Here is a 13,843-nt window from a genome sequence, read left to right as displayed (position 1 = left end):
AAATAAATAAATAAATAAATAAATAAATAAATAAATAAATAAATAAATAAATAAATAAATCTTTTTAAAAAAATGAAAAGCTTCTGCACAACAAAGGAAACAATCAACAAAACTAAAAGGCAACCTACAGAATGGGAGAAGATATCGGCAAATGACATTTCCTATAAAGGGTTATTATCCAAAATATATAAAGAACTTACAGGGGCGCCTGGGTGGTTTAGTCAGTTAAGCAGCTGCCTTCGGCTCAGGTCATGATCCCAGGGTCCTGGGATCAAGGCCCCAATCTGGCTCCTGGCTCAGCGGGGAGCCTGCTTCTCCCTCTCCCCCTGCCTGCCACTCCCCCTGTTTGTGCTCTCTCTCTTTCTCTGACAAATAAATAAAATCAACACTCAAAAAACAAATAATCCAATCAAAAAATGGGCAGGAGGGGTGCCTAGGTGGCTCAGCGGGTTAAACTTCTGCCTTTGGCTCAGGTCATGATCTCAGGGTCCCGGGACTGAGCCCCATGACGGGCTCCTTGCTCAGCGGGGAGTCGGCTTCTCCCTCTCCCTCTGCCCCCCCAACTTGTGCACACTCTCTTTCTCCTCTCAAATAAATAAAATCTTAAAAAAAAAAAAAGGCAGGGGACATGAACAAATAGCTCTCCAAAGAAGACTTACAGATGGCTAAGAGACACGTGAAAAGAGGCTCAACATCACTCATCATCAGGAAAATGCAAATCAAAACTATAATGAGGTATCACCTCACACCTGTCAGAATGGCTAAAATCAAAAACATAAGAACCAATAGGTGTTGGGGAGAATGCGGAGAAAAAGGAACCCTCTTGCACTGTTGGTGAGAATGCAAACTGGTGCAGCCACTGTGGAAAACAATGTGGTTTCTCAAAAAGTTAAAAATAGAACTACCCATGGGGTGCCTGGCTGGATCAGTTGGTAGAGCATGCGACTCTTGATCGTGGGGTTGTGAATTTAAGCCTCACATTGGGTGAAGAGATTACTTTAAAAAATAAAATCTAAAAAAAAAAAAAAGGAACTACGCTACAATCTGATCCAATAATCACACTGCTGGGTATTTACCCCCAAAATACAAAAACACTAATTTAAGGAACTACATGCATCCCTATGTTTATTGCAGCATTATTTACAATAGCCAAACTATGGAAGCAGCCTGTGTCCATCAATAGATGAATGGATAAAGGAGATACAGTATACATATACAATGGAATATTATCCAGCCATAAAAAAAGAATGAAATCTTGCCATCGGCAACAACATGGTTGGAACTAGAGTATGATGCTAAAAGAAATAAGTCAATCAGAGACAATACCATATGATTTTACTCACATGTGGAATTTAAGAAACAAATGAACAAAGTTAAAAAAAAAAAGAGAGAGAGAGAGAGAAAACCAAGAAACAGATTCTTAACTATAGAGAACAAACTGATGGTTACCAGAGGGGAGGTGGTGGTGGGGGATGGGTGAAATAGCTGATGGGGATTAAGGAGGGCACTTGTCATGATGAGCACCAGGTGATTAAAATAAAACTTAAGGGGTGCCTGGGTGGCTCAGTTGGTTAAGTGTCTGACTCTTGATCTCAGCTCAGGTCTTGATCTCAGGGTTGTGAGTTCAGCCCCACGTTGGGCTCCATGTTGGGCATGGAGCCTACTTAAAAATAATTAATTAAAAATAAAATAAAAACTTAAATAGATAGAAAAAAGATACATACATAAAAGAAGAAAAGACGGGGATTAAAAAATTCATTAATGGGGTTTTGCTCCCAATAATAATGGTGAGATCCTTAGACAACCCTCTTACAAATAACAACTATAAACTTTGGATGAAATATAGAAACCCTTACCTGAAGGCACTTAAAAGCAACCAAAGCCAAGTAGAACCTGGAGGGGAGGTCCTCTTGGAAGGAAATGGCAATAGTTAAGTGTCCCAGTTTCTATAGCTCTTCACCTTAGGGCAGGCCCCAGTAGGAGCCAGACCAGGAGGCTAAAACTTTGGTAGAAACCTATGATCTTCTTGGCCTAAAGAGTCTAGAGACACAGTTTGGAGTGGCTACAACAGCAGAAAAGTGATGCTGGAATGGCCTGAGCCATGGAGGTGGAACCTCAAATTTTGCACATAAACTCAGCCTGACTCTATGACTGAAACATGAGCTACGCATGCACAGGGCACAAGCAGCCTACCTTAAGAGATTTTAGCTGTCGGGCGCCTGGGTGGCTCAGTTGGTTAAGCGACTGCCTTCGGCTCAGGTCATGATCCTGGAGTCCCGGGATCGAGTCCCACATCGGGCTCCCTGCTCAGCGGGGAGTCTGCTTCTCCCTCTGACCCTCCCCCCTCTCATGCTCTATCTCATTCTCTCTCAAAAAAAAATAAAAATCTTTAAAAAATAAAATAAAAAAAAAGAGATTTTAGCTGTCATTTAGTGCGGGGGAGGTAGAATTTAGAGTTTTTAGTCCAGCCAAATTGATTGCCTGATAAAATAAACAAACAAACAAAATGAACACTACAAAGGAGCATGACAATCCAGAATCTCTACAACATACCATTCATGTCAGAGATATAATCCACAATTCTAGACAATATAAAAACGGTACAGTGTGACCCATTCAAAAGAAAAGGCAAGCAATGGGACTGACCATGAAATGACTAAGATGTTAGAATTACAAAAATTTGGGGAGCACCTGGCTGGCTCAGTTGGTAGAGCTGTGACTCTTGATCTCAGGGTTGTGAGTTCAAGCCCCATGTTGGGTGTAGAGGTTACTTAAAAAATAAAATAAAAATTTGGGGGGAGTACCTGGGAGGCTCAGTCAGTTAAGCATCTGACTTCGGCTCGGGTCATGATCCCGGGGTCCTGGGATCAAGCCCCGTGTGCAGCACCCTACTCAGTGGGGAGTCTGCTTCTCCCTCTCCCTCTGACCCTACCCCCCTGCTCATACTCATAGTCTCTCCCTCACTCGAATAAATAAAATTTTAAAATAATAATAAAATAATTTTTAAAATTTTTTTAAATTTTAAACAAGCTGGTAGAGCTATGCTGAAAGATAAAAAAAATGCTTGTAATGAATAAATTGGGAATCTCATCAGAGAAACAGATTATTTAAAAATAATCAAATGGGCTCTACCTAAGAATAAAAATATATATCCACACACAGCCTGCACAAGAATGTTCACAGTAGCATTATTCACAGTGGACAAAAAGTGAAAACAACCCCAATAACTATCCACTGATGAATGAATAAGCAAAATGTAGTATATCCATACAACGGAATATTATTCAGCCATAAAAATGAATGAAGTGCTGCGGTGCCTGGGTGGCTCAGTCGGTTAAGTGTCTGCCTTCAGCTCAGGTCATGATCCCAGCGTCCTGGGATCGAGCCCCGCATCGGGCCTGCTCAGCAGGAAGCCTGCTTCTCCCTCTCCCACTCCCTCTGCTTGTGTTCCCTCTCTCACTATGTCTCTCTCTGTCAAAATAAATAAAATCTTAAAAAAAAAAAAAATGAAGTGCTAATCCATGATATGACGTGGATAAACCTTGAAAACATATTAAGTGAAAGATATGAGATATAAACAATAGTATATTGTGATTCCATTTTTAAGAAATATCCATGGGTGGGGCGCCTGGGTGGCTCAGTCATTAAGCTTCTGCTTTCGGCTCAGATCATGATCCCAGCATCCTGGGATCAAGCCCCGCATCAGGCTCCCTGTTCTGCAGGAAGACTGCTTCTCCCTCTCCCACTCCCCCTGCTTGTGTTCCTGCTCTCGCTGTGTCTCTCTCTGTCAAATAAATAAATAAAATCTTTAAAAGAAATATCCATGGGTGCCTGGCTAGCTCAGTCAGTAGAGTGTGTGACTCTTGATCTCAGGGTTGTAAGTTTAAGCCCCACATTGGGTGTAGAGACTACTTAAAAATAAAATCTTAAAAAAATATATATATCTAGAATAGGTAGAATAGGCAAATTCATAGAGACGGAAGGTACACTAGCGATTGGCAGGGGCTAGAAGGAGAGGGGGATAAGGAGAGACTGCTGGTGGGTACAGTTTTTTTTTGCAGTGAAGAAAATGTCCTGTAATTAGATAATGGTGATGGCTGCACAACAGTGTGAATATACTAAAACCTCTCAATGGTATACTTAAAAATGGTTAATTTTATGTTACGTGAATTATATCTCAATTTTTTTAAAGGTAAGGTAAAAAACATCATAAGAAACTGGGTGATGAATACAGAACTCTATACTTTTTTTTTTTTTTAAGATTTTATTTATTTGACACAGAGAGAGAGAGAGAATGCAAGCAGGGGGAAGAGTAGAGAGAGAAGGAGAAGCCCAATGCAGGGCTCAATACCAGGTCCTGGGATCACAACCTGAACCGAAAGCAGATGCTTAACTGACTGAGCCACCCAGGTGCCCCAAAACTCTGTACTACCTTTGTGATTTTTCTGTAAATCTAAAATTACTCCAAAATAAAATTTATTTTAAAGATTATTTATTTATCTATTTGAGAGAGAGAGTACATGCACACACACTCGAGCTGGGGGAAGAACAGAGGGAGAGGGACAAGCAGACTCCACACTGAGCACAGCCCAACACAGGGCTCAATCTCATGACCCTGAGATCATGACCTGAGCGAAATCAAGAGTTGAACACTTAACCGACTGAGCCACCCAGGTGCCCCCAAAATAAAATTTATTTTAAAATAATTCCAGGGACGCCTGGGTGGCTCAGTAGGTTAGGCGTCTGTCTTCAGCTCAGGTCATGATCCCAGGGTCCTGGGATTGAGCCCCGCGTCCAGCTCCCTGCTCAGCAGGATTGTGCTCCCTTTGCCCCTCCCCACTGCTTGTGCTCTCTCTCAAATAAATAAAATCTTTTAAAAATTAAAAAAAAAAAATTCAATTTATAATAGCATCCAAAAACATGAAGTTCTTAGGAAGATAAATTTAGCAAAAGATATTCATACCCTGTACCCTAAAAAGTACAAGCCATTGCTAAGAAAAATTAAGAATACTCAAACAGAGATATACCATGTTCATGGATTGCTAAAATGTCAATTGTCCCCAAATTAGGATGACCAACCATCCCAGTCTGCCTGGGACTGAAGGAGTTAATTTCTAAAGATTCAAGACTATCATTTCTAAAGCCAAAGCAGTCTTGGGTAAATCAGGATGAATTGCTCATCTAACTTCAAACTGATCTATTGTTTCAACGTAATAGATTTTTTTAAAGAAATTGACAAACTGATTCTAAAATTTATGTGGAAAAACAAAGAATCTACAGTAGCCAAAACAATTCTGAGGAAGAACCAAGTTGGAGGATCACAATATCTAATTTCAAGTCTTAAGATAAAGTACAATAAGACAGTATGTTTTGTTGTTGTTGTTTTTGTTTTTAAGATTTTATTTATTCATTTGAGACACAGAGATACAGAGAGAGAGAGAGCATGAGCAGGGGGAGAGGCAGAGGGAGAGGAGAAGCAGGCTCCCCGCCGAGCAGGGAGCCCGATGTGGGGCTTGATCCCAGGACCCTGGGATCATGACCTGAGCGGAAGGCAGACGCTTAACGACTGAGCCACCCAGGCGCCCCAAGGTAGGGCTTTAGAAACAAGGCAGGATGGGAGCTGGACCACTTCCTCTCCTCACCGTCTCTACACACTCCCCCCCAAGGCATTCCCTAAATCACAGTTTAAGTCAAAACAAAATTTCAGATATTCGTCCAAATCCTGCACCATCAGGCACCTGGTACCCTTTAGCATTCCTCCTCTCTCAAACCAGATCCCACAATAGATTCTGAAATCAGTCATTTACGCCTAGCATAAATTAGTGACTGGCCTCTACTCTTCTGGGACCCTTTCAATTTTGCCTCGATATGTTTCTGTGCTCAGAGATATTTCAGGGAGCAGGAAGCAGGGACACGTAGAGAGGTGGGAAGATCCTTCTCACCTCCCCTTCACCAGCCTAACCTGCCTGATCTTCAGTACCCCCCAAAACACACACCAGGGAACTCTCACCCCCCAAAATCATAGGCAGAACCTGCACTGCCCACACATGTCACAGTGGGATGGAGAAGCCTCTGCGTGAACCAGACAGCTTCTAGAACATAGCCTCCCACTCAGCTATCCCCCAATGAACTGAATATGGAGGACACAGGCTAACTCTATTATATAATATTCTCCTTGAATTCAAGCAGCTCTGAATGAAATACGCATTAAAACACAGACACACCTAGAACAGTACCTGACACATGCATGAATTAATGAGGCAAATATTTAGAAAGAGCCACAGGAATTTTTATTCAATGATAACAGATGGAAGGCCATCCTAGGGGTGAAAGAGCAGGGACAACTCGGCTATAAATTTCAGGAGAAAGGAGCAAACTGTTTGGCCAAGTGGCCTTCCCTCCCTAACCCCAGGGAAGCCATCATTAACCTTTCACCTCCCCAGGAGGTGTGGTCTCAGAGTAACAACCGATTCAACCAAACAAATACAGGTGTCCCCCATCCCTAACCACCTGCAGTGGCTCAGCTTGCTGAGCAGATATTTCCCTCCGGCTTCCAGAGTCACCCCTTTCATTTGTTAATGTCACTTACTTATTAAAAAGAAAAAAGACATGAGTACTCTAGCACAAAAGAAGACTTAGTCATCATGCTAAAGATCCTATGTCCTTCTTTTTAGGGAAATGCTCTCAGCCTGGGAACTATTTTTCTCACCAGAGGAAAGTTGAGGTGGAGATTAAAGAGGGAAAGAAAAAGGCACAAAATGTGGAGAAAAACTCCTGCAGGCCTCGGGGCGCCTGGGTGGCTCAGTCGTTAAGCGTCTGCCTTCGCTCAGGTCATGGTCCCAGGATCCTGGGATCGAGCCCCGCATCGGGCTCCCTGCTTGGCGGGAGGCCTGCTTTTCCCTCTCCCACTCCCCCTGCTTGTGTTCCCTCTCTCGCTGTGTCTCTCTCTGTCAAATAAATAAATAAAATCTTAAAAAAACAAAAACTCCTGCAGGCCTTAAATTCAGGTGTGCACTGGAAACTCGGGCCACTCTTATCTGCTCAGCCTCCTCATATCTTATGAGGCCCCAGGAGTTCCAGGTCCAGAATCTCAGAAGAAGAACCCATGGGAGCACCATGGGTTTATAATGCTGGTGGCCACCCCCCTTCCCACCCACGGTGCATTTTGTCTGAGCTGGCCAGCAGCATTCCCTATGTCCAAATGCTTTTATATGGGAGTAAATGAGCCTTAAAAAATCTACAGCAAAGGGACTAAATTGATCTGACCAAATTGATCCTTTGTGTCTTTTGCTTTTTGCATGTTGTACATTTGCTCTTTGCCACAAAGTAACAGTACCTGCAAGAGCGCACTGTTGCTCTTCCCTTGCCTTTCTGGAAGCCCATTTTAGCTTCTGAAAGTCAAAACTGCCAGATTCAGGAAAGCAAGTGAGCTGAAACTTCCAATTTCTTTAGGGGAAGGCAGCTCCCCCCTGCCCTTACCACATTCTGGGACTCTGAGATGGCCCAAGAGCTGCCTTGATGCCTCCTCTCCTTTGATCTGACTTAAGGACCCCAGGTTAGACTAGTAATTATCAATTCTACTCGAAATAAACTCCCTGGGGCACCTGGGTGGCTCAGTTGTTAAGCGGCTGCCTTCGGCTCAGCTCATGATCCCAGGGTCCCCACATAAGGCTCCCTGCTCGGCGGGAGGCCTGCTTCTCCCTCTCCCACTCCCCCTGCTTGTGTTCCCTCTCTCACTGTGTCTCTCTCTGTCAAATAAATAAATAAAATCTTAAAAAAAAAAAAAAAGAAAGAAAGAAAGAACTCCCTGTCCATATGCTTCCACTGACCTGCATCAAATAAGATCTTTCTCCATTTTGCTCTTCAAATTGTCCCATTAGGTGGTTTTGTACAAATTCCAGAAACATCTAAATTCTTATCAGGACTCTGTTAAAAACTTCAAAATCATTCCTTCTAAGAGACCCAGGTCAGGGGTGATGCCCTAGCATAAAGACCACTGTTATTACAGCACACTCCATAGAATACAGTGTCCATATTATCCCGAGTTGTGCAGTGAGGCAAAATTATCTAGTGGGTGGAGGACTGGAGCACCTGGTGACGTTTTCTTTGTCCCCTACACTGTTCAGAGGGCAGCAAACAGGGCCAACCCAGGAACCACCATTCACCACTGCTCGCTGGGACCCAGGTGGTGGCATCGTGGCTGCCTCTGACTTAGTACAGGTCTGTCACCCTCAGGTCCAGACCCCCAACTCCATCTTCCCTCTCTGCAATACTCTATGCTCACCCTTTGAGAGGGGGTGGGGGAACCAGAGAATGCAACCACTAATTCAAACCAGAAAAACAGAGGGCACAGAACTGAAAAGAGTTTTTCATACAGCCTGTCTGAAAGATCCCCTTCGCTGTGAGAATTTTGGCTTGGCTCCTTGGTTCTCTGCTTTCAGAGTCAGAAACCTATTTCTTCAGTAACTCCTGCAAGTAAAAGGAGATGAAATGTATGTATGTGGCTTTGCCAATGAGCTCTCCTTTTGCTTTTAACATTAGAAAAAGTGGGGCAGGGGTACCAGACAGGACAGGAATGCATGGAGATGAAAAGCCAACGGTTAGCCCCCCTGGCCCGGGATATTGAGACATCATCTCTAAGCAGATGATGCGCAACAACATCAAGTGTCTCTTGCTACTCTTCCCCCACCCCACCCCCACTTCCCTTCTCCCTGGGGACTAAAACTAATGTGTTTTATTTGCTCCACCTGAGGAGGAGGAAGATTTATGGACTGGGGGGGGGGGGTTCCTCGGTAGGAGTCAAAATTCAGGCTGGAACAACTGGTAACTTGTCAGCAGCACACCATCAAATGGTCGCCACAACCCCACAGAAATGCAAACAAACCAGACTGGTACAGGGAGCTGCCGTGCCCTCCTCCGTTTAGCGGTGGGTGTCAAAGACCACGTAATGCTGCAGTGGCTTCCAATGAAGCTATTTTACACAAGCCAAAAGTTGCTGTCTTCTAACAAACGGGCTCTCTGAAAAGACTGAAAAGGAGGAATCTTCTCTATTTAGCTGATGGGATGTGTTCAGAGCACCATTTGTCATTTCTTTTTCCCAAGCTGTTAATGACCCCAAACGTTCCACTAGGCCCTGAGCCGAGACCACCACACCACCCAGTACAGAGGGGCACGGAAACCACGCACTGTCGTCGGCTCCAAGGCTGGAACTTAAAAAAAAAAAAGAGCAACCAGTTCAGCAGTCCCCTTCCTAAGAGCCCCCGTGGTGCGGGGACAGAGGCCCTGTCTCCTGACCCCAGTCCCGGTGCCTCGGGATGCCCAGAGCATCACTTTTCTAAGTAGAAAGTTCCTTCGGCCAGGAACCTGTTGGCTGCACTGGCTGAAAAGAGTTGAGAAGTGGAGGCATCCTGGAGGTGGCCCCAGGCAGCGGCCACGCCTATCTCGGGGGCCTGAGCTTCAGTGTCCCGGCAGGAGACAAAGTCCTGGGAGGACAGCCCTCCTCCAGCAGCCAGGTGGCCGCCCATCCCCTCTCACCCCCGGCTCCCGCGGCCTCAGAGCCGAGCGTGCGCCGCACGCGCCCCAGCGGCCGGGGCTCGGTCCCCGCGGCTGGCGCGGGGCGCCCCTCCCGTCCGGGCCCCGCACTCACCCACCGCCCGGATGCGGAAGCCGCGCGGGGGGCGCAGCGCCCGGCGGCACCAGGCGTCGCGCAGCACCTGCAGGCTGGCGGGAGGCGCGTGCACCAGCAGCACCCCGCGCCGCAGCCAGCCCTGGAAAGCCAGCCGCGAGGCGGCGCGCGCCAGGCGCGAGTTCCAGAAGCAGCGCGCGTTGGCGCGGCGGAAGGCGCGGAAGACCGCGCGCCCGCCAGGCTCCTCCGCGCCCGCCGCCGCCTCCTGCGCCTCCAGCCTGCACAGCACCAGCGCCAGCGAGCCCGGCGCCAGCTGCACCGGCCGGGCCATGCCGCCGCGGGAGGCCGGGGCCCCAGCCTAGCGCATGTTCGGGCGCGGCCGGGGCGCCACACGCTCGGCGGGAAGGAGCAGCCGACTGCGCGCGGCGCCGGCGGCCGGGGGAACGGGCGCCGGGGGGCGGGGCCGGCGGCGCGCGGCGGCTCGGGGGTGGGGCGGGACGCGCGGGCTGAGGGTGGCCGCGGCCGTCGGCAGCCCGGCGCCCAATGGGGCTTCCCGAGGACTGAGTGGTTCTCCTCCCCAGCCGGGACTCTGCCGCCCCGCCCGCGGCCTCCCCGCGACTCCCTTCACCTCCCGGCTCCGGGGCGGCCCTGAACCCCCCTACCCCGAGGAGGACGCTCTGGAGCCTTTCCAGGTCCTCGGGGAGCCCCGCAGCTCCCGGGAGCCTCTCTGAACCGCGGCGCCAGCGGCACGGCCGGCAGTCCCCAGAACTGAGAGGACCAGGGGGGCCGCCATGGTCCTGGCTTTAGGGTCGCTCCTAAGTGAGAGAGGCCACGAGGGACAGCCTGCGGGTGTCAGGGACCTCGCTGGGGCCGGGAGTCAGTCCGCCGACCCAGGTTTGGGGCTCGGTCTGCTCCTAACTCGTTTTGCTCGTTACTTCCCCTCTCTCTGAGCCTCAGTCTACCGTCATGTAAAATGAGGAGTTGGAACTGCATTCTTCTTTTCTTTTTTTAAGATTTTATTTGACAGAGAGAGAGAGAGACAGCGAGAGAGGGAACACAAGCAGGGGGAGCGGGAGAGGGAGAAGTAGGCTTCCTGCAGAGTAGGGAGCCTGATGTGGGGCTCGATCCCAGGACCCTGGGATCATGACCTGAGCTGAAGGCAGACGCTCAACGACTGAGCCACCCAGGCGCCCCGGAACTGCATTCTAAGCCCCTTTCCATCCACGACTCTGAGGTTCTAGGCTCTGGGCCCGCCCCTGCGCCATCCTACACCCTTCAGTGGGAAGGGACGGGAAGTGTTCCAGGATAGCCGCCGCGATTGGCGAGGCGCAGTGAAGTCCGTGGGATTCAGCCCTGGGCTGGAGCTGGGCATCCCGCAAAGACTGAGAAACCGTCTTGCCCGGGAGCTCCCCGGACTGAAGGGAGAGGGGCTTGTGATCTGTCGGGCCGACTGTAGCGAGGGCCTTGAGCAACGAGGTGCCGTTCATATGCTGAGGGACAGAGGCTGGAGCCCTGACCGGAGCAATGGAAGAGGGCTCCTGGAGGAAAGAACAGGGGACATGAGAGGTAGGGCGTTCGTTATTACTACTAGAAGCTGGCCCTAGAAGAAGGAGCAGAGGTGTTTGGCAAGACCTGGGGGTCATCCCAGACTTCCCGCTCCCTCAGCTCATCAGCCAACAGCCATAATGATTGGAGATAATCTATACCCTACCTCCTTGTAAATCATCCTCACAATAAATGATAGATGACTCTATTAAATAATGATAGCTAACATTTACTGAACACTATATGGCTGGGGGCGTTAATTGCGCAACTAGGTGTTTAACTCCTGTTAGTATTTCTATATTTTTTAGAGATGAGGAAACTGCAGGCTGTGTTAGATTAAGAAGTGCGTCCTGGGGCGCCTGGGTAGCTCAATCGGTTAAGCCTCTGCCTTCAGCTCAGGTCATGATCCCAGGGTCCTGGGATCGAGTGGGCATTGGGCTCCTTCCTGAGTGGGGAGCCTGCTTCTCTCTCTCCTCCCAGCTCGCTATCTCTGTCTCTCTCTCAAATAAATAACATCCTTAAGAAAAATAAATACGTACTGATCACACAGAGAGTAAGAGATAGAGTTAGACAACTACCAATCAGGGTTCCCTATGACAAATAAGTCTGACACAATTTTCAATTCAAATAAGTATGCGAACCTGAGATAACCATCTCAGGTCTGAATTTGGACACTGATGGAGATGGATGGATGGATGGATAAATACAGCAGAGAGCCTAAATGAACTAAACTCTCTGTTTGTAGAAGCTCCACAGGGAGGGCAGAGTTTCCTCCACTGAGTTCTCTCTATCGTATCCCTAACCTTGTGGGATCAAGGATACCTTTGCTGTCTTTCCCACCTTAAAGAACTATGACATCTCTATCTAGCATCTACAACAGTGTCTTTTCCATTATAATAAGGATTATGATAATTCTCATTTACTCTCAGCTCACTCTATGCCTAGATCTGTACTAAGGGTTTTACATGTGTGATATAATTTTATCCTCAAAATTAACCCTCTGAAAGGGGTAATATTAGTAAGCCCCATCTTCCATAAGAAAAACAAAAGCTTAAAAGGGGAGGGAGCGCCTGGGTGGCTAAGTCAATTAAGCATCCAACTCTTGATCTTAGTTCAGGTCTTGATCTCAGGGTCATAAATTCAAGACCCGTGTTGGGCTCCATGCTTTGTGTAGAGCCTACTTGAAACAAAAAGGAAAAGAAAAGCAAAAGCTTAGAGAGCTTAGGCCACATGCCTATGAGGACAAAGCTAAGGGACAGTCAAATAGAGACCCCAACATTGTCCACACACCTGGCTAGACGGGGAAGCCAGAAGACCCACACCCTGACTCACGGGACCTGTTGCCTGGTCTGAAAAATTGTCCTGAGCTTGATTCTCTCTCCCGAGTCTTTGAACTGGAAATACACAATAAGGCCCTTATTAGCAGAGCCTGTAGCCGCTGGGATGCTCTCAGGTAGACCACACTATGAGATTTCATGGCCTGAACTTATAAGGTAGAACTGTCTTAAATTGTGGAAACTTTCATTCAGATGTGTGACATTTCCATTATCATTTTACTTCAGCTGGTCCGATTAACAAAAGAAGAGGGAAAACTGTAAAGAGAAAAATTTTAAACTACAGCCAAATATGTATCCACTTGTTTTCCCAAAGGATCAGCTACCTCACAAATATCCCTAAACTACCAAATGGAATATGCCTTAAGAGTTAGTGGAGGGGCACCTGGGTGGTTCAGGTGGCTAAGCATCTGCCTTGGGCTCGGGTCTTGATGTTGGCATCCTGGGAGCAAGCCCGGCTTCAGGCTCCCAGCTCAGTGGAGTCTGCTTCTCCTTCTCCCTCTGCCTCTCTCCCTGCTTGTGTGCGCACAAAGTGTTCATGGAAAACTGAAGACCTCCAGCCTGAAGGACCAGTATTACGTGTCAAAACTAGAGAAACAGAAACAGAAACTTCTCAAGGGCCTTCCATCTTTGTGATCTCTGGAGACCAGACACAAACATTTTTTAAAAAAATATTTTACTTATATATTTGACAGAGATATAGTAAGAGAAGGAACATAAGCAGGGGGAGTGGGAGAGGGAGAAGCAGGCTCCCCGCTGAGCAGGGAGCCCGATGTGGGGCTCGATCCCAGGACCCCGGGGTCATGACTGAGCCAAAGGCAGACGCTTAACAACTGAGCCACCCAAGGGCCCCGAAACATTTTTTAAAGATTGTATTTATTGGGGCGCCTGGGAGGCTCAGTAAAACATAGCCAAGATTCAATATTTGGCCAACTCTGGCAAATGAAGCTTGGAGTTAGATTTTATTTGGGTTAGAGAACTGAAGCTGCAGGGGGCACAAAGGCGTACCTGCTCCATTTGTAATTGCAGTACAAGATAAATTTTTTTTTTTTTTTAACATATAATGTATGATTTGTTTCAGAGGTACAGGTCTGTGATTCAACAGTCTTGCACAATTCACAGCGCTCACCAGAGCACATACCCTCACCGATGTCCATCACCCAGCCACCCGATCCCTCCCACCCCCCACCACTCCAGCAACCCTCAGTTTGTTTCCTGAGATTAAGAATTCCTCATATCAGTGGGCGCCTGGGTGGCTCAGTTGGTTGGGCAACTGCCTTCGGCTCAGGTCATGATCCTGGAGTCCCGGGATCGAGTCCCGCATTGGGCTCCCTGCTCA

General features: G+C 47.7%; 1 protein-coding gene across 1 annotated transcript in view; it reads right to left on the bottom strand.

The window, feature by feature from the left end:
* LOC118018823 (storkhead-box protein 1-like) overlaps nt 1-9,956 on the bottom strand; it is a 57,161-nt gene extending 47,205 nt beyond the window's left edge. Inside the window, exon 1 of the mRNA XM_035017596.1 lies at nt 9,647-9,956. Within this exon, the coding sequence (XP_034873487.1) occupies nt 9,647-9,956 (310 nt within the window). The remainder of the gene's footprint in view (nt 1-9,646) is intronic.
* Between the last annotated feature and the right edge of the window lie 3,887 nt (nt 9,957-13,843).

The sequence above is a fragment of the Mirounga leonina genome, unplaced genomic scaffold (genome assembly GCF_011800145.1).
Source record: "Mirounga leonina isolate KUSES-001 unplaced genomic scaffold, KU_Mleo_1.0 Mir_107, whole genome shotgun sequence".
Lineage (NCBI taxonomy): Eukaryota > Metazoa > Chordata > Mammalia > Carnivora > Phocidae > Mirounga > Mirounga leonina.
This window is presented reverse-complemented; position numbering and strand designations above follow the sequence as displayed.